We start from the raw sequence: 22,167 nt of genomic DNA, 5'->3' as shown, positions 1-22,167 counted from the left end.
AGGTGCGAATGATGTTGGCAAGGCAAGATTTATTACCCATTCCTACTTGCCTGGCCCGTGGTAGGCAAATCTTTGGCCTATTCAAAGGGCCTTGATATTCAAACCGTAATGTCATACTCAGGCCTGACTCAACTCGATAAAAGGGCAGGTTTCCTTCCCTGAGATTTAATTTTGAATAACCTAAATAAAGAGCTTTGCAAAAACCGTAATCAAACTAACCAATGAATTTTGTAATGAGTTCACCCCAGATATTCAGGGTTTGCCCAATCCTGAATACGATCTCTCTTAAACAACATGGAGAAAAAGGAAAACCTTTACTCCAATTTTATAAGGAGGCCTGCATAGATTTCTTCTGACCTGTATTACTATATGTATTTATACATGAAACAAGGATTTGGATCTAAAACAACATTATTTATCTTTTTCTGTCTTTCCTCTGAAGAAGGGTCACTGGACTCAAAACACTGACACTACTTTTGTTTTTCTACAGATGTTGCCAGACCTGCAGAGTTCCTCCAGCAATGTCTGCTTTTGTTTCAGATTTCCAGTGTCTGCAGGTCTTTGCTTTATTTCCTTGTTCCATAATATTTACAATTTTGAGGCTTCCATAGTTTTCAGAACAAGGCTATCAAGATAGCCTGAGAGAACTAGGGTTATTCATTTTAGAGGAACATAAGCTATAACAGATTTAGTTCAATTATTTTAAAATCAAAGTGGTGGATGCAGCGGTTTTGGAAAAGATATTCAAAGTGATTATGTTAATAAAGCATGTTGATAAAATACATGGACAAAATGCAGTCCATTAAGTGCAAGTGGTTACAGGGTCATAATTAGACCAATTCAGTCCAAACTTCAGGAACAAAAACAAAGTTGCTGGAAAAGCTCAGCATCTGTGAGGGAAAAAACAGAGTTAACGTTTTGGGTCCAGTAACCCTTCCTCAGAACACAACTCAGTCCAGACCTCTACTGATTTCAAATTTCACCATCTGTCGTGGTGGGATTCAAATCGATAACCTAGAACATTAACCTGGGGTTCTGGATTGCTAGTCCAGTGACATTAATTATGCCCCCACTTCTCCAAAAAGTGAAATCATACTTCCTTTCTGACAGTTTGGAGATATTTTTAAACTTGATTCAGACACGTTATGACACCTGCCTGGGGGCCAGGTGGGACTTGACCCCAGACCTTCTGGCCCAGAGGAAGGGACACTGCCACTGCACCACAAACAGCTCCTCTGTGCTTCCCTGCAACATATAACAGCAGACAGGGCAAGTGAAGGTGTCCTGCAATTCTTTCTGAAGATACCTCCAAACCTGCTTAGTCTAAGTACACTAACACTACATTATAAGAAGGTCAGAAGTTTGTTTAAGTAAATAGTGCACTACGTACAGTGAGCTGCGGTGTAATGGACACTACTGAGTTGGAGAAAAATTACAAGGCCAATTGACGTGAAACTGACTGCAGGATTTCCCTTTTTTTATGCCCACCCATACAGCTAATATTTTCAAAGGCTAGGAAGCTGGTGGGTTGAGATTACATTGGGAATGGAGCGGATACTAGTGGATCCAGATGGTTCTTCATATCTTTCTTTTTGACAACTGGTTTAATTTGATCTGAGCATTTTACTGAATCACAAGTTAACATTGGCCTTTCTCACCTATACAGATATGTTGGGGAAGACCAAAGGGACATGATATATATCATCTGTGTTTTTTCAAGTATGCTGAAAGGTTTTGTTGATCTTCAAGATCAGAATTTTGAGCAAATTTTCAGATGAACCTGCTATTACCGAATCTGCAATAACATCAGGCTTCCTTTAAACCCAGGCCTACTAACTGATATGTGTAGTTTCACTCAAGAAAAGCCTTTGAAATGACATCAATTACACTGTCCTATGACATAAATTATTCAAATTCAAATTATTTAGCATTGTAAAACCGGGTTAGCACCTGTAGATCAACTTCATTTCAGAACGTTTGGGTTCAGACTGTTTACTCAAGGCCAGAATCTAAACATGACAATGTTGCAAAAAAATCCTGAATAGAACTATTACTATTTCTTTTTCAAAATGAGTCAACAATCTTCCATTAATGACTTATTCTACATTTTATAATGCTTACGTTGATGATACTTTTAACAAAACTTCCCCTCTCCTTCTTCCGGTTATTTAATAACTCGCCTCCAAACTTAGCAAGTGAAACTTGAACATTATTTTAAAAACAACAAAGAACATGCAGCGTCGTTCAGTCGCATAACAAAATCAAATTTTGCATTAAAATTAATGGGTAACCTGTTGGCAATCGTGAAACAGCTGAACACACTGCAGACATTCTGGATGAAAATCTCAGTTAAACAATAAAAATTGGTCCAACATTGTTCTTAATTCAATTGTGTTTGATCTTACTTTAAAACCTGGTAAACATTTTTTTTTAGTACCCTCTTTACTGTTCACATTATGTATTGTCGTCTATCTGGGGACAAGTATGCCAGGCTGATTTACAGTTAACAGTTAAACTGTATAATAGAGGTCATCATATTCCTTCATAATGCAGACCACAATTTACATCACTGCTTTTTATTCAAAGACCATAAAATTTCACATTTTTTAATGAGAATTTTAACACTTCACATTCTGTTTTAATATTTTTAACATGTAAGTGCTGTCATGGACATGCTCCAGGGCAGTGATCACAAAATGATTTTTGAAAGCCACCGAATTCAAGGATAAATGATTATCAAGCTGCCAATCAGACTGAGTGGTCGTTTCTCAGTGCAAAGACCTCACCGGAATCAAATATTTCACAAGCTTACCTTTCCTATAACTTGCAAATATTTTTAATGTTTTATTGGGATCTGAGTGTCACCGGCAAGGCTTACCTACATGAAGTTGGTGATGAACACCTTTGAGAACCACTGCATTCTCTCTAATCTAACTACGTCTACAAAGTTTTCTGAAGTGGTCTGATATAACATTTCAGAGCACAGTTAAAACAATGGATTTGCAGTCACGTATACACCACATTGGGTAAGAATAGCAGATTTTTCCCTTTGAATGCCTTGAGTGAATCAGATGGGGCTTTACAACAATCCAGTAGTTTTGTGATGATTATTAACGAGACTAGCATTTTACTCCAGATTTATTAACTAATCGAATTTCAGTTCCTAAGTTGCCGTGATGGGATTTGAACTCGCGTCTGTGGAACATTGGAACAGGCCTCTGTATGACTGGTCTAATATCTACCTTCAATGCTATCATGCATGGGCATTAGATTGCGCAGTATTTTAATTTTGAATACATACATTTATATACATAATGAACAATAGTTAAGAAGCATGTGGAAATTATTTCAAATAAAGTTATTATTTGTTACCTAGTGCAGGTGCAAGTGCTGATACTGGGTTTGATGGGTCCAGTTGGAATCCGCCCAGCATAAACTGTGTGTCAGTTGCGTTTTCCAGCTTCAGGCCAGGGAGGTTCATGTTCTGGGCCAGGTAGTACTGGTAAAGCTCGGCCTCTGCAGGTGCCAGGTTGCTGAGGCCTAAGTGTCTGTTGTGCTGAATCTGGTTCATGTTCTGCTGGAGCAGCATCATGTTGTGCATGTGCTTCTCACTGGTCATGTGAATGCGCAGGTTCCTGGCTACATTTGTCTCATAGTCGCACACCTCGCATCGCCAAGTGGGTTTGGTTTTTGGTTTGGTGGGCGAGGAGGCCCCGCAGGTGCTCATACTGGCGGCCGCTGCCGCGGCAACGGCTGCAGCCGCCACAGCTGTTCCAGCAGTGTGGCTAAAAACTTGGTCGCCCCCGCCATTCTGTAGGTTCTGCATGTTATTGAGATGCTTGTCAGACTGCATATGAATACTGAGATTGCCTTTGGTTGTAGTGGAATAGTTACACACCTCACATCGGAAAGGCTTGTAACCACATGTATAGCTCTCGCCCCGGGCCAACCGAGGGTGAGGTTGCCCAGATTTGCAATACACACATGAGCCACTGGATTCTGGGTGCTTTTCCTTCATGTGGGCCTCCAGCGTCTGCTGGTACTTGTAGTGCCAGTTACACTTTGGACACTTCAAGGTCTTGCATGAGTTCCGAGAATGCATCATGGTCATGTGCCCACCAAGGGAACGGGAGGAGCCCAGGACCGTGTCGCACTTCGGACACTCAACACTGCTTCCGGATGAGCATTCCCCACCCCCCAGGTTGCAGGGAGTGCTGGCATACTGGTGATGGGAGGTATAGCTTCCTTCCTCGCCATCGACAGGTTCATTTGGTTCAGGAGCTGTGGCACTGTCTTTATTGGCACTTTCATCTACAAAGTCCGTCCTATTACTCTCAGCATTACCGACACTGCTGTCACCACTTGCACTGTCGTTTGACAAGCTCACTGCATTCCTCCCGTTTGCACCATCGAAAACAACAAAGGAAGAAGTAGAAGAAGAAGAGGTGCCCCTTGGAGAAGGGTTTAGCACATTAGGCATTAAAGGAGATTTAGAAATGCTTTGGTTTGAGAGAGCGAGTTCCTTGCTGCTACATGCATCAGCCTCAGGGTCTTCCTGGGGCTCATCATCATCCTCATCCGACTCGTTTGTGAACAGATCCTTGCACTCCTCATCTTCCTCTGCTTGTTCAGCAGAGTCCGCCTTTTCTATGAGGCTACTGTCAGCGCTAAACTCTCCACTGGCTTTTTTCTTCTCAATTTCCATCCCCAAGTCCTTGCTCTCTGGCATTTTAGTAGGCCCAGGAGCAAGGTGGCCCAGAGGGACTGAGGTAATTGGGGTCTTTAGGGCTGAGCTTGTCAACCCTCCAAGGTTCAACAGAGCATTTTGTGCCAGAGGGATTGAATGAGGCTGTTCAGCTGCACTCGTATTACCTTCAGAGTCTTTTAATAAAGCCAGACCAGCCTGGACAGCCTCATCACCATCAACATGGATTCCACTAAAAGTACCGTAGAAGTTCTGACCAGGGCCAATGAGGTTAGCTGTGGAAACTAAAGGGTGTTGAAAGTTTTTGTTTTTTGGTTCCAGAAAGCTTATAAGAGGTTCCTTGTCTTTGCCTATCCCTTGGATGATAGCAGACACGTTCTTATTACTTAAGAGCTTGTGCTCCTCTTCACTAAGGGTCATTCGGTGGTCATGCACAGCATGCGTTACAAATGACCTCACATATCCAAAAGACAACTTGCACAAAAAACACATTAAAATCGGCTTTCGTTTGCCATAGAGCACGAAACTGTCAAACTTAGACAAGTCCACATTGTTAGGGACATCTTTGGATACACAAGAGTTTTTGGCAGAGCCATCACTGTTCAGGTAATCCTTGTTGCTTTTGTGTCGCACATCAAAAACACGGAAAGTGTGCAAGACAGGACTGATGCCTGTCAGTGCTGAGGTATTTGGGAACGTCTGGTCAGAACCAAACCACTTCCCAAAAGATGAGGCTATGTGAAAAGTGTTGATGATCTGTGGGTAGACAGAGACGGATGCTGCAGAGGTGGACTCCCCTTGCTTGTTCCCAGCATTGGACATAGAGTTCATGAACAAAGCTGGGAGAACACTACTGCCACTGGGCCCTCCAGACTGGATACTTTGCATGAGCTGGTTCACATTCTCTACGATGTAGGCAGAGCCATCTGCCTGATAGACAATCTCCCCAGTCAGGTTCTCCACATCGCTTTCCTCTGCCTCGCTCATTTCACTGTCACTTTCCTCCTGGAGGAGCTGAGGATGGGAGTTTGGGCAATGATGTTCCATGTACTTTTGTAAACTTGAGAATGAGGATGCGCACTCGTTGCAGCTGACCTCGTTCGAGGACAGTGAGGGGTGTGAAACAACAGCTGCTGCAGCAGTCTCTGAGCTGCACTCGTCGAAGGATGTCCTTAGCTTCTCACATGGGACGCAGTTCTCTCGTGCAGACTCCATTGAACCAGCTTTATCAGAGACCTGGGGATTGGATTCAGTCCATTCCTGATGCTGGGTTGCGCTGCACCCATCCTCTTGCCCAGTGATGGTAGGGGAGTCACAGGTTTCCATAGTGATGGCTACATGAGCGTTTCATTGCAACCAGTCCGGCAGGGGCCTGAAAATTGAAACAAAATAGTCAATAAATGAGTGTACTGAACATAGAAATAAACTCTTACTGTTACCAAATACTTTAGGATAGACTAGTCTTTAGAGGAATATAATTCCTCCATATTTTACAGAGAATTTCATATTTACAATGTTACTATTCCATTATATTCTAAGGTTTGAACTATTGTTGGCAATAAAATTGGTCAAACACAGAACTCATCAGTGTGAAATTTCTCTGTGCACTACTCTGGTTGAGGTATTCGCTAACATCAAGTAAAATGTGCTCATCCTGGAGATAAAAGCAGACAGAGGAATGTCCTACAAATGAGTTAAATTCTTGTCCACTAATGTTGCCAATGATTTTTAAGAAAATAGCATTAAATACTGGTGAAAGAATAAGTTAAATGTCTATTTCATCAAACCTTCAAAAGTACATTTAATGATCTATACAAGCTTAGCATCCAGAGCTTGGCCAACACGGTTTTTAAAGGTTAAACATTATGACAGCAGATATTTCTACTGGGCGACAAGTGGGACTGGGAGGAACACATTGCAATTGGTCTTTAATATATGCCTTATATGTTAATTTGTGAGCTTGATGGCATATCAAGGTCTAACTAGTTTTAGTCAGAATGCTTGACAGCACTCATCTGTTCCAATATCAATAAGCTCGGGGCATCTTCAAGTATTGAAGACATTTTCGCAGCTTGTATGTTACACATAAGGAACTAAGCATGCAAGACTATTTTCAGGCAAATGATCCAAAAGGAAAAACTGGCCATCAAAACAGAATATATGTATATTTACACTAAGACAACAGTACAGGATTGGATCAAGTAAATCACAATAGCAAGACAAGAGAGATTTGATTTTAAAAATTGAAAGATTCCAACCATCAACAGTTTTCGCAGTTATTCCAGAATGTGGGCATTGTGACCAAAGTGCTTTTGTCCGAGTGGATATAAATCTTGTAATTTTGCTTCAATGTAATTGTTTATGTAACAAATATTACTGATTGGCAATGGATTGGTACTGTTGGACCCTTTTCCGCCAACTGAAATGACAGTATGGTGAACTAGTGAAGCAAACATTTACTTAGCCCAAGCTCAATCAATATACTTTATTCACAAAAATTTCCACTTTGAAAACCAATCCAGCAGCAAACTAACGGAAAGCCAGGTAAATCTGGCATTCTGTGCACATCACTCATCAAAACAAGATTTTTTTAAAAAGCAACAAAAAGCAAGTATCTGTAATGCAATTACCTTTTTTTTAACAGTCTAAAGTGGATTTTCTATAGTTCTATGTTGCAGAAGGATTGCAAGAGCAATATTGTTTGCCCATAGAGCTTTACATTGACTGACATCTGCTCAGCTACAAGTGCCTAAACTGTCACTAATTATAAATGAGATTTATAGTGCATGCATTCAATACCATGTATGACTTTGCAGCTTTGCAACAGAAGGTGAATATTCTACTACCATCATGTAAATAAGGCTGCAGAAGATTTCAAGAGCATCAGCAATTTCTTTCCTGATGGAGGTGAATAACATTAACCCCTTTTTAAATTTAAAGGAAGAATCAACAAATGTGTATCGTTGCATCACCTTTACTGTTCTCAAGGTGTCCCAAAGTAGTTGCCAGTAAATGAATTACATTTGAATGTTTTGTGGACAAAAGCATCAGTCAGAATGCCTAAAGTGAGATTTCACAGACAGCAATGAAATAAGATGCAAGGTAAGCTATTTTCGGTGATGTTGGTTCTGAGACAAATATTGGCGAGCGCACTGGAAGAACTCTCCTCTTCTTCAAGTGGTGCCATGGGATCTGTTACATTCATCCAAGCATGCACACCTGCCTTAATGTTTAATTCAAAAGATGCCACCCTTAGCATTATACTCTCGACCACAACACAAAAGGAGGCCATGTGGCACTTGAAGCCAATGATGACTCTTTTGATGAGTAGTCTTTTGAGTCCCACTTATTTGCTCCTTCTTCACTCGCCCCCGCCTTTTATTTCCAAATATCTGTTTAACTTTCCTTTTGAAGTGTACTACTGAAAATGCAGCCGCCCCCGATCTGATATTCCATATCTTAACCAACTTTGAGTAAAACTGGTTTTCCTCATGTTGTCTATGATTCCTTTTGCCAATCACCTCAAATCTCTGCCTTCTGCATATCATTCCTTCAACCGTTAAAAACAACTGATCTTTATTGGCTCGAAGATTTTAAATGCCTCTTCCTGGGGGCTGTTATGGTGCAGTGATAGTATCCTGGCCTTTGAGCCAGGAGGTCCAGGTTCAAATTTCACCTGTTCTGGAGGTGCGTACTAACATCACTGAGCAGCTCGATTAGAAAACAGGTTAAAAAAATGACTCTTCCTCTTAGTGTTCTCTGCACTGAGGAGAATAACTCAAGCTTTTCCAGGCTATACAGGCAAATATAACTCCTCAGCCCTGTCCTCAGTCAATTTCTTCTGCATTCTCTCCCAAACCTTCATGTCACTTTGAAACGAAATTAAACAGTATTTTGCGTCTGAGAATGAATTAATTTTAGTTATATTGGTTTACCATTACTTCCTGGTTTTTGTACTCTTTATATCTCTATTTATAAAGCCTAGGGTCTTCAATGCTTTCTTAATTGCTCCATTAATCTGTCCTACCACCTTCACAGATTTGGGAACAAATAATCCCAAGTCTTTCTCTTACATCCTCTTTAAAACTGTACCATTCATTGTCTTTCATTCTTCCTATCAAAATACATCCCCTTACATTGTTTTGTGTTGAATTTTATTTGTCATGTAGGTTGAATTTCCCAGTTCCAAGTTTTGCATCAGCTGCAAACTTCAAAATTCAAATTCAAATTCATTCACGGTGCCCTCGGTCCCTAGTCTCCCCTACTGTTGGAAACACCTTCTCCACATCCACTCTATCCAGGCCACTCAGTATTCTGTAAGTTTCAATCAGACTCTCCCCTCATCCTCCTAAACTCCATCAAGTACAGACCCAGAGTCTCAATTGCTCCTCATATGACAAGCCCTTCATTCCTAGGATCAATTTTGCCAACAAACCTATGATGTAGTATTTCATCAAAAGCTTTTTGAATGTTCACATAGGCATTATCAACAGCATTGCCCTCTTCCACTCTCTGTTGTATTGTCAAAAAACTCAACAAAAGTTCATCAAACATTATTTTCCCTTACATTTTCGAACTCAGCCTCCTTTTTTGGTCTATGTCCTTTATTCATTAATGGGATGAGGGTGTCGCTGGCTAGGCCAGCATTTATTGCCCATCCCTAATTGCCCAGAGGGCAGTTAAGAGTCAACCACATTGCTATAGGTCTGGAGTCACATGTAGGCCAGACCAGGTAAGGATGGCAGTTTCCTTCCCTAAAGGACATTCGTGAACCAGATGGGTTAACAATTGACATTGGATTCATGGCTATCAGTAGACTCTTAATTCCAGATATTTTATTGAATTCAAATTCCACCATCTGCCAATGGCAGGATTCGAACCCAGGTCCCCAGAATGTTATCTGAGTCTCTGGACTAACAGTCCAGTGATAATACCACTAGGCCATCACCTCCCCTGTGGCTGTTTATCTTCTTGGGGGTTACTGTTTATTAAAATTTTCCCATTACCAAGAGTACATTTACCAGCTTGCAACTGTCAGATTTACGCGTCTTGAATCTTACTATCTTTTGACACCACCCAAATATCTGAGGAGACTGCAGAATTGAGGCTAACACTGTACTAAAGCTTGGTTAGGCCGCAACTGGAATACAGTGCGCAGCTCTGTTCACTGCACTATAGGAAGGGGATTTGATTCGCATTGGCGGAGGTGCAGAGGAGATTTACCAGGATGTTGCCTCAGATATCGCACTTTAACTATGAAGAGGGGCTGGACAGGCTTGGTTTGTTTTCTTTGGAGCAGAGACGGCTGAGGGGGTAATTTGATAGAAGAGTATAAGAATGAGGGGCATGGACAGGGTGCCCTTTAAAGATCGATAGCACGGGGTCATAATTTTAAGGGGAAGGGTAGGAAGTGTATGGGGATTTCAGAAAAAAGCAAATTTCACCCAGAAGTTGGTGGGAATCTAGAATGCATTGTCAAACGGATAGCAGAAGCAAGAACCTCAACCTTAAAAAGTACATAGATGAGCACTTGAAATGTCATAACATTCAAGGCCATGGATCAAGTGCAGGAAAATGGGATTCGTGTAGATAGGTTGGCAGAGGCTTGATGGGCCAAAGGGCTTCTGTGCTGTATGACTCTACAACTTCAATTCGCAATTCCTTCAGCGACCGGGGTGCATCGCATCTAGTTCAGGTGATTAATCCCTTTGAATTACTGCCAGCCTTTTTGGATTAACTTGTTTACTTACATTTATTTTACCAAATAACTCAGCAAGTTCATTTAACGTAGCTTCCTTTTTGGGAACCAGTGAAAATTAGTAATTTTGTAATTCTGAGACGACTTTGAGGTCACCAGCCATAAAGTCTAGGAAAATTCGATTAATTCTACTTAATTTGAAAACCCAGCTGAGTGCACCACATTTAGCAAAGGCTATGGGCTCTTACAACATCCCACCTTGTAGTACTGAAGATGTGTGGTTCAGCCCCTAGCTGAGCTGTTGCCGTACAGCTACAACTACAGGAAGGATATGATTCGCATTGGAGGAGGTGCAGAGGAGATTTACCAGGATGTTGCCTCAAATATTTACCTGACAACGTTGAATCGAAACCAGGTATGCCCTGTCAACAAAATGCAGAATGAATCCAGTCCAGCTCATTCCTATTGCCAATCTATTCTCAATCAGCAATAAAGTAATGGGGAATGTCATCAACAGCGTTTCTACATGACATTTACTCAGTAATAACCTGCTTAACAATGTTCAGTTTGGCTTTCTCCAAGAAAGTGCTGCTGTGCACGGCCCTAGGAGGTCCACAGAGCAGCAGGATAAACTACAGGGAATATTGGAGGTAACAGTAGCTGCTTTGATGTCAAGGCAACATTTGACGAAGTGTAGCATCAAGGAGCCTTAACAAAAATGAAGTCAATGGGAACCAGGGGGAAAATTCCACTAGATGGTATCATATCTAGCCCAAAGGAAGGCTGTTGTGGTTGTTGAAGCAGAATCATCCAAGTCCCAGGAAATCTCTGAGGAGCTCCTCTGGGTAGTGTCCTAGGCACAACCATTTTCAGCTGCTTGGTTGATGAGCTTCCTTCCAGCCAAAGATCAGAAATGGAGATGCCTGCTGATGTTTGTATAGCCTGAACAACAGACAAGCTTAGGCAGCTGTGTAGCATAAATGCGATGCCATTTCAGATTCGGGTGATGATTATTTCAAACAAGATAGATTAAAGCCATTGATTTTTAATGTTCTCCAGCATAGCCATGACTGTATCTGGGAGTCAGGGGGCACAAATGACCAGAAACTTAACCAGACCAGTCATATGAATACCAAGACCTCAAAAGTATGTCACAGGCTGGGAATTCTGTGGTGAGTAACAGCCTGTCTACCAACCATATGCTCTTCATTTGCAATGGATGACTACAACTCCAACAACACTCAAACAGCTCAACACATTCAGACAAAAATTTCTCTTGATGAATACCTGTTCCATCAGGGTAAGCAGTCCCTCTGCTCATCAGCAGAGCACAATGGCAGCAATGTGAGCCTGTTTCTTTATTCAATCATGCTGCCAGGATAGCATTTATTGTCCATCTCTAGTTGCCCTTGAATAGGCTCAAGATGTTCTTAAACCACTGTAGTCCATTTGCTACAGATAGACCTACAACGCTGTTAGGAAGGGAGTTCCAGGATTTTGACCAGCAACACTAAAGTAACAGTAATATATTTCTAAGTCAGGATGATGCATGGCCTGGAAGGAAACTTGAGTGGGGTGGTGTTCCCACATGTTTGCTGCTCTATCTAGAGGATAGTGGTCATAAGCATGGGAGGTGGTGTCTAAGAACCTTGGAGAATTTCTGCATTTGTAGATGATACACACTGCTGCTACTCAGCATCAGTGTCAGAGGGAGTGAATATTTTTGGATGCAGTGCCAATCAAATGAGCTGCTTTGCTCTGGATGGTGTCAAGCTTCTTGAATGTTGTTGGAGTTACACTCATCCAAACAAATGGGGAATATTCCATCAGACTCCTGACTTGTGCCTTATAGATGGTGGACAGGCTTTGGGGAATCAGGAGGTGAGTTACTCGCTGCGTGTCTGATCTGCTCTTGTCGCCAAGTATTGCCATATGGAACATCCACTGCAGCATCATAACATAACTCCTTTCTCAGCACCTTCCAAACCACAAAATATACAACTCTCAGGATAACAGCAGCATATGCAAGGAAACACCACCATTTTCAAGATCCTCTTCAAGTTGCTTACCATCCTGACTTGAAAATATATAGTCATTTCTTCATTGTCTTCAGGTCAAAATCCTGGAATTCCATTCCTAATTGCACTGTGGGTGTGCGCACACCACAAAGACTGCAGTAGATCAAGGCAGCTTATCAGTTGAAGCTAAGAAGTAAATATTGGTCTCATTAACAATGCTCACATGGATAAAAAGAAAGCTACCTCTATGATGACCCTTACTAACACTTTTAAATAAATTAGATACCAAGGCCTGGATTCTCACACAAAAGAGCTAAGATGATTACCATTCCATTGTTAATCAACTGCGGGGAGGATGCAATGTGAAAAAAGTGTTCTTTTTGTCAGTGACATCATCAGCAATATGTATGTATACACAGGTTTTGTTGTTTCAAATTAGTACATTACTGATTCTAGGACCAATGTTTCCAGAGGTCAGAAAAAAGGTTGGCTCTATTTTCATGTTAAGTCAAATTAGTTCAATAATAGGTCATCATCCCAATAGAAACTGTGCACAGATTCAATACTCAGAGTTTACAGAGAAGTTAAATGTGATGGTATCACAGGAACAGATTTTATATCCTTAGAATGAAGGCCCTAAAACATAGGAATTTTCTTAAATCTTCCCTCAAGATAGTATTACACCAGTAGAAATTGAAATCAGTGCTCCATATTAGAGCATTGGACATTTACAGCCATTGTTTGAAGTGATCCAGTCATTAAAAAGCTGGAAATCTGCAGAAACATCCATAAGCAGAAGAGACGTTATTCCAAAAAAATTCAACTTCTCAACACTCATAAATTGATTCTAAAATCAATGTAAGTCAACATCCTTTGTAATTTCTATTTCGCTGATCTAAAGAAAAAATTGTACACTCCGTTAGAGAGAAACAAATTCTTTTCCAAATTAACGTCTCACTAACAGGATGGAGCTGGTACAATCACATATTAATATTATGAATTATTAAAGCACAGCCTTCTTATGAAGTGTGAAACTGCTACATTAAATATTTCTCATCCTAATACACTCCATGCTCACTACATTTTAACGTGCCCCTGATGTTCACCAACAGTGACCTGAAAGGCTTTAAAGCTTTTCCTTGCTACCACTCCGGTCATATGAGAGTTAATAACCTTATTGAATAATCAATGCCATAAATGCCTCTCAATTTACAGGAAAACGTGGTCTGCTAGGACAGCTATTGATAAACTGGCATGTCTTTGATCTTGCACTGGGAGCCAGTTTACTGAAACTGTGTATGGCACTTCTGAGGCAACGGCAGCAAATAATTTTGCAGGGACTTACAACTCATTCTCACCGTGCTTTCCTTTTCAACTTTACTGCTTCCCATTGAAAATTTACATTGACTGGTCCCCCAAAGAAGCAATCTGCCACTTCAATACAGTTTTTAAAAATCATTGGTCCCACAGCTCTCATCTCCTGAAGGCATCAACCCCAGTTTGCATCTGGTTCTATATGTGCTGCTACGTCTGCTCTCAGTAGCTCATCTAGGTGTCCACACTTCAAGCATAAAGCTGATGGCAAGTTCTCCGTGATTCACAGTGTCTGAATCCAAATTTAATGTCGTCCAACATCAGCTCACCTAAACTTTGTCAAATTAGCACATTGTCCTGTTCTGGGTAGCATATCTACACACTAGTGTGCGGACTTCTCAGAAAGGTTACATTGAAAAGAATGTTGCAGAGATACACCTGTCAACACCACTGCAGCCAGGCAACTTGTACGTATTCCCATCAATAACATAACTGAAAAAGGTCTTCAAAAATGTTCAAAGTGCCCAGTTTTATTTTAAAAGAATAAAAAGCATGAAGGTTTCATCTCTACGGTCAGACGATTTATTGCCATATAGCTACTGGACAGGAGTAATCATTTTAGATTTTTTTTTGAACTTGAATTCCTCTTGCTGAGGCTGTAAACCATTTAAATTCTTCCGTGAAGTGTTAGTCAATGGCAAATCACTCACCCCCTCAGCTCACCTTCCAGTTTCTAACTGCTATATTCTGAGAATATTGTTGCAAAGCTTTCTTTGGCATTGATTGACAAGGAGAGGCCCTGGTACCATGCTGTTAGAGGATAAAATTCATGCTGCAGCTGGGTATAGCCCAAAGCACTTTCCTATTGTCTGTCACTTAAAACAGTTCTTGCTCCAACTCTATATCCATAGCTTGTCAAATAGATAGTTCTATTGTGCCTTTTTAATCTTTATTTCTTCACTGAATTCTATGGCTCCTTTCAAAAATATAAATTATGTACTCCTTTCTCCTGAAGTTTTCTAATTACTCTAAGTTCGTTTAACATTGCCCAGTGTTGCTGTGTCTCTAAGTTTTCATTTTGGAGGTGGGGCTTGGGCTACGGGGAAGATTGAGAAAGAAAGAGAAAGTGAATGAAAGTGAACAAACACAAGTTATAGTATTTCTGCATTGGTGAATTCGCCCTCCTTCAGGCTGATGAACATTATGTCATTTTTCAGAATACCATGTACTGGAACTCACAAAAGAAAGTCAAAAAGGATAGAGTTGCTTGTACAATTACACTGTAGCAGTGCGCATCAGAGTGCTGGTGTTCTTCATTCAAACTAGGGTTCTATCCTGTTTGAATGGCTGTCAATTCCAGTGCTACATGCTACACAACAGTGAAGTTACAAGGCTTCAGTTTGAGACCCGTGAGGAAACACATCTGCAATAGTCTTTGATTATCGGTCAACGAGAGTACAGATGGGTTGTCACACAATACTTCGAGACGTGACAATCTTCACCCTGCATATGAGCTCTCTATGGGAATGAAATGAAGAAAGACACAAATGGTACAACTGGAGTGGTTTCCAAAAAAACGTTTCCTTCAAAAGGGGATCTAAAAAGACTCAGCATAACTTTTTATTCTTAAAGATGATACAATTTAAAAAGATCACTGCTTGTTCCAGGTTACTCGGGATTTTTTTGAAAATAAACTCACTGGCCAGTATTTATCGCTCGTCCCTAGTTGGCCTTGAGAATGTGGTGGTGAGCTGCTTTCTCAAACTGCTGCAGTCCATGTGCTGTAGGTAGACCCAAAATGCCCTTGGGGAGGTAATTCCAGGATTTTGACCCAGTGGCAGTGAAGAAACGGCAATATATTTCCAAGTCAGAATGGTGTGTGGCTTGAAAGGGAACTTGCATGTCGTGGTGTTCCCACGTCTCTGCTGCCTTTGTCCTTCTGAAAAGAAGTCGTGGTTTTGGAAGGAACTTTCTAAGGACCTTTGGAATCTCCAGTAGATCACAACTGATTTAGCCCAGTTAAGGCAGTAATCTCAATGATTTGCTCACAGTTCCAGAAAATTGCCAGGTGATCATCTATAAATATACAGTTGCCCCAAAAAGGGCACACGTGGTTTATGCCTGCATTGAATGGCAGGATCTACAAAATGTAGAATATTAAAATTAAAATTCTAAACCACAAACCAAGGATTCCAATGCTACATGCTGACAGATGATGATGTCCAGAGAACAAAAGATGAGAGTAACGCAGGGAGACTGACAAGGAATGTAAATCAAAATGATCACATCTGATAAAAGCATGCTATCCTCCCAGTGTGATGTCCAGTTTTCATCAAGTACAGTTTATTCTAATCATCTTGCTCCATAACACATGTCCCCAGTGGGGGGGCACTGTTCTGTAACTGGCTACTCAAGGACAAGATGAGGTATTGCTACCTTAGTTTCCATTCATCAACTACTGCAACTGACTGGACATGAGGCCAGATGAAGATTACTGAACTGCAATGTGTGACAGCGTGAGAACCACTAGCCAAGTAGTTATTTCAAACCATTGGCTGTTTAGGATGCTAAATATACTCCAGGCATTCATGACGTTCAACAGGAGAGATTTACAGGTTCAAGTAGAATTGTTTTGCTGGGATAAACTCTCCAAAATACAATGAAACATAGGAGCAAAGTAGGCCATTGGTCCCATTGAGTCTGCTCCACATTCAATGAGATCATGTCTAATCTGATAATCGTTAAAAAAAAACCTAAAGAACTGCGGATGCTAGAAATCTGAAACAAAAACAGAAATTGTTGGAAAACTCAACAGGCCTATGAAGAGAAAGCAGAGATAATGTTTCAGGTCTGGTGACCCTTCTTCAGAACCTACTCAACCCCTCCTCATAAGAAATTCCTTCCAACCCAATCAACCTGGTGATCCTTTACTGGGCTGCATTTTGAAAGCTCAGGTAAACATTTTACTTTGATCACCATCAACAATTTACATGGATGGGGCTTTTCTTGGTGAACTGGAAGGAGTTGTTTCCCAAAATGAACAGAATAACATTATTTCCACTCTCATTTTCTAAACTAAAGCATACCTTACAAGCAACTCACAAGCCTTCACTAGAATGCATCTACATTAATATAACAGGTCAAAGGAAAGAGCAACTGATGATTCTCAGGACTCAACTGCCTTAGTAATTCTGCTTTTTCTCTCCCCCCAGTTTCAGAGCATTCTGCAATGCAATCTGTGTGCTCTGCATTGTTTACAGTGACTGATGTAATGCTGATTCAGCAGCTGACCTATATCCTAACCACTGTATCTTAATGATGTAACACACACGTAAGTCACACTAACTGTTAGCTAGAATATTTGCCTCACTTTTACAGTAATCCTTCTACACAGTCCAACTTCTCCACTTAAAAGTAAAACATTTAAACAGAGCATGTGTATAAATGATGTTTGATTATCCCGATGACTTACTGAAGTAAAACTAAAAAGTATATTTTTGTGATGATTTTAATCTGCGTCCCAATTTCTGTTCAGGTATTGGTCAAGACTTTGCTTTGTTCCAGCTTGCAGTGACACCAGCAGCATCAAAGGCTTTTCAAAACTATCACAATACTAAATATTCTACATTTTAGAAAAGTTAATGGTGTGAAATTATTCTTTTAATGAAAAACTGGAGACTGCTTGTTTATCTTTATAACAAATGGTCCACTTTATAAAAAAATCATGTGAGCTGACAATCCAGTTTTTACAATGGATAACGCTCATTTGATGTTTTTAAAAGGAATTTCCTGAGAACACCATTTTGTAAAGTTTCATAAATAGTTCTGAGTGCACAATCATACCGTGCAACAGAATTTTATTTTTCTGCACAGATTTTTGGACAGGAAGATATAAAGAACATTCAAAAACAAATGCTCTATAAAGATGAGGACAGAAAAATGTCTAAGGAGTTTCCTGTAGTTAATGCTTCACCAGGGCAGATCAAACTATATGCGGGTTTGAGCACAAACCAGATATTTCCTGCAGTGTGTGTATTACGCTTCTGTGATGTCATGCTTTCGGATAATTCCAGGGGAAAATAATCCTCTGGTCTAGATGTGTAGTGACATTTGAGCTGTGATTGTGAAGAGTTCCCCTATTTGGGATCTTTAGCACACTCACATTCTAAAAGGGTGCATCAACAACTTCACTGTTCAAGATGACCACAGGAACTCATCCAAGTTTGGCAACTTAAAAGTCTGGAGCTGGTGTGGGTATGAATGGAGAGAGACTGGGCTTTACCCCCTTTTCCACTATACGTCAAGCAGAATAAAAAGAGAATTCAAACAGTAAAAATGTGCACAAATCGTAGTACAAAGACAAACTTTGAAATCGTTTTATTCCTTGGCGTATGTCGGATGAGCAAAAAAGGAGGAAAAGTGCAGTCATATCACCAGGCAAGTGCAGAAGCCTTTCTCAGTTCATGTTGTGCACTGTCATTTTGCAGTGTCATTCAAAGTGGGAACATCCAAATTGGAGAAAGGTTCTGAATAAAAACATTGAGCCCATCTGAATACTTATTTCCATTAGCCTATTTGCTAACAGACTGCTATAAAGCTATTTTTACCATCAACTTTTTCTCAGAGATTAAACACCCCTATCACACAGAGATTTTCTGTGGCTCTGGTAATCAGTATTTTGCACATCCTGACTCCAAAGTGGAATCAAACAAAATTGCAGAAGGTCATCAACGATTAGTTGTCTAAGCAACTCTATTAAAATTAGATAACCTCGCACCTCCAACATGAACAGTCAAACCAGCTGAGTCACATTTAATTAGGCACTTATCAAATAAAATGTGTTGTTCACGGAGAATGAAACTACCTGGGAAATTCTTAACAGAAACATAGAAAGAAAGCACGTACAACACAGAAGTGAAATACAAAGCCATCATTCTGAAATGTTAACTGAAAGAACTCTGGATGCTGTAAATCAGGAACAAAAACAAGGTTGCTGGAAAAGCTCAGTAGGTCTGGCAGCATCTGTGGAGGGAAAAACAGAGTTAACGTTTTGGGAACTAGTTCCAAGGAAGGGTCACTGGATCCGAAATGTTAATCCTAAAACGTTAACTCTGTTTCCCTTACCACTGACGCTACTTGGCTTCATCGAACGACCCTACAGCGTGGATCAGGCTATTCTACCCATTGAGACTACAGTGACCCTCCAAAGAGCATCTCAGCCATACCCACCTCCCCTCGCATTTCCCATGGCTAACTCATCTGGCCTGTACATCCTTGGACTATGGGAGGAAACCACTCAGAGGAAACCAATACAAACATGGGAGAATGTGCAAACTCCACAGCCATCAAAGGTTGGAATCAAACCCAGGTCCATTGCACTGTTAGGCAGTAGTGCTAGCCATTCCGCTACCCTTCTGAATACCTGCTGAATACTTCCAGTATTTTGTGCTTTTATGCAGAAGCCACTATTTTTGGTCCTTGCTCTGAACTCCATTCCGTAGTTACTGACACTACCCTCTGCTCTACTCCACTGGCAACAGTCTGAGATTAAAGCAGCCTGTTTGTAACCTTGAAGCCAAGTCTGGCCCCTAAAATGAACCTTATCTCATATTCTCAATATTATTAAGATTTTATTCTCATCTCCTAATATCACTCAACTCATAGCTGGCTCAGCCTGGGGCTGCTAAAACCTTCCCGTCACCCATTCCTTTGTTACCTCCAGACACACCATTGTTACCTACGGATAGATTTCTGGATATGAATAGCATCAAGAGATGTGGGTATAGTGCAGGAAAGGGCCATTGAGGTAGATGGTTAGCCCAGATCTATTGAATGGTGGAGCAGTCTCAATAGCTGAATGGTTTACTCCTGCTCCAATGTTCCAGCCTACTCCTTGCTGGTTTGCCACAGTCTATCCTCTGTTAACTCTCGGACACCTAAAAGTCTGTTGTCTATGTCTTAAGATGCATCATGTCCTGATCATCTGTGATCCCTCAGCTCACCAGTCTACACTGGCTCCTAGTCAAGCAATCTGTTGATTTTCAAATGTTCTCCTTGATTTTGGATCCCCCCACTATGTTCATAACCCCTCCCTATCTCTATAATCTCAAGATCCACAACCTTCCGAGATATGTGCGCTCCCCTAATTCAGGCCTCTTGAGCAATCTCAATTTTAACCACTCCATCAATGGGGATTCATTTTCAATTGCCTACACCCTCAGATCTTGAATTCTCTTTCTTCACTTCTTGCTTTCCTATTTTAAGATGCTCTTTAAAACCCACTTCGATTACCTAGTATCTCCTATGAGAATTGGTGTCATATTTTGTTTCATAATGATCCTGTCAAGAGTCTTGATAAATTTTATTATATCAAAGGTGTCAAGAAGATTGATGAAAGCAGAGTGGTAGACATTGTTTACTTGACTTTACGAAAGCGTTTGATGAGGTTCCACATTGTAGATTAATCAGTAAGCTTAGATCACATGGAATTTAGGGTGAGCTTGCTAGTTGGATACAAAATTGTGTTAGTTGCAGGAGACAGACAGTGGTGGTAGAGAGTTGTGTTTGAACTGGAAGCCTGTTACCAGCGGTGTTCCACAGGGATCGGTGCTGGGTCTACTTATGTTAGTCAGTTATGTAAATGATTTAGATGAGAATATAGAAAGCATGGGTTGTAAGTTTGTGAATGACACCAAAATTGGTGGTACGGTGGACAGTGAAGAATATTATCTAAGATTACAGAGAGATCTTGACCAATTGGGTCAATGGACTGAGGAGTGGCAGATGGAGCTTAATTTGAATGAATGCTAGGTATTGCATTTTGGTAAAACAAACAAGGACAGGATTTACACAATCAAAAGTAGGGCCTTGGGTAGTGTTGTAGGACAGAGGCACCTAGGTGTTCATGTTCCTTATTCCTTGAAGTTTGCATCACATGTAGACAGAACAGGATGGTTAAGAAGGCATTCAGCATGCTTGCCTTCCTTGCTCAAACCTTTGAGTATAGGAGTTGGGACGTCATGTTGAGATTGAACAGGACGTTGGTGAGACCTCTTCTGGAGTAGTGTGTTCAGTTCTGGTTGCCCTGTTATAGAAAGGATATTATTAAGCTGGACAGCGTTCAGAAAAGATTTACCAGGATGTTGCTGGGAATGAACAGTTTGAGTTATAAGGACAGGCTGGATAAACTGGGACTTTTTTCACTGGATCGCAGGAGGTTGAGGGGTGACCTTATAGAGGCTTATAAAGTCATGAGGGGTATAGATAAGGTGAATGGCAGATGTCTTTTCCCTAGGATGGGGGATTTCAAGACTAGACAGCATATTTTTAAGGTGAGAGGAGAAAGATTTAAAAAGGACATGAGGGGCAACCTTTTTACATGGCAAGTGATACGTGCATGGAATGACCTTCCAGATGAAGTGGTAGATGCGGGTACAATTACAATGTTTAATAGACATTTGGATAAGAACAAGAATAAGAAATGTTTGGAAGAATACGGGTCAAGCACAGACAGGTGGGACTAGTTTAGTTTGGAATTATGTTCAACACGGACTGGTTGGACCAAAGGGTCTGTTTCCATGCTGTTTGACTCTATGACTCTATATGTCATACAAATTGCTGTAATAGTAGCTGTAAACATAGACCAGTGTGCTGACATTCGATTTCTAGCTGTTGTTAGCCAGAGAAAGCCAGTGAAAAGTCAAACAGCATTAAGACCAGTCTTACATATTTGATAACTATATCTTATTGGTGTAAAACCCTTGGCCAGAGAGTTAAATGCTCAAAGCAGTAGAGACACAAGATTGAACTGCGATAAACTGATTCAGAGTCTGATGGACCTATCTTGGTTGTTGATCTGCTTCTTGTTTGTGGAGGAGTTGCTTACCATAAGACTGCTGGATTTTTTTGTCTATCTGGATTTGCAATCACAAATTATCGATGCAACACTCAATAATGTCCTTAGAAAGACAGTGCACCACTGCAGTCCCACCTACATGAAACAAGCACTATGACAGACATTGCACTGTGTTTGTGATTAGAAAACCTGTTTGAAGCCGATGGTTATAACATTAAGAATCAACCGACCATGGCCCTACAATAAAGGAAGCACGAAACATCAGAGTTCTGATTGGATCAGGGCCATTGTAAACGTTGCAGTTTAACAATTTAGTTTTGAAATATTTTGTTCTTCTAAATCACAACTGCTACTGCAAAATGGAATATACATTTCTTATATGATATAACGGCATTAAAGAGTTCACAAAGTGTGGAAATTAGGAGTCATGTAGTGACCTTGGCGTGATAGTTTTAGCTGTGATTTTAAAGAGGATGTGCCATGAAAGAGCTAGTTTTGACAAAATTAGAACATTTAATGATCTCACTTGTACCAATGCAAATAGTTGACTACGCACTAACTGAAGATGGTACTTCTG

At 40.7% G+C, this 22,167-nt stretch overlaps 1 protein-coding gene across 2 annotated transcripts in view; it reads right to left on the bottom strand.

Moving 5' to 3' along the window:
* The window catches only part of zfhx3b (zinc finger homeobox 3b), a 479,371-nt gene that overhangs the window by 321,059 nt on the left and 136,145 nt on the right, over positions 1–22,167 (bottom strand). For both annotated transcript variants that reach the window (XM_048605818.1, XM_020527051.2), the window contains one exon: positions 3,373–6,077. In XM_048605818.1, coding sequence (XP_048461775.1) covers positions 3,373–6,031 — 2,659 coding nt within the window. In that variant the 5' untranslated portion in view covers positions 6,032–6,077. The remainder of the gene's footprint in view (positions 1–3,372; positions 6,078–22,167) is intronic.

The sequence above is a fragment of the Rhincodon typus genome, chromosome 15, assembly GCF_021869965.1.
Source record: "Rhincodon typus isolate 14 chromosome 15, sRhiTyp1.1, whole genome shotgun sequence".
In the NCBI taxonomy this organism is placed as follows: Eukaryota; Metazoa; Chordata; class Chondrichthyes; order Orectolobiformes; family Rhincodontidae; genus Rhincodon; species Rhincodon typus.
The sequence above is the reverse complement of the archived record's forward strand: the minus strand, read 5'-3'. Positions and strand labels throughout refer to the sequence as shown.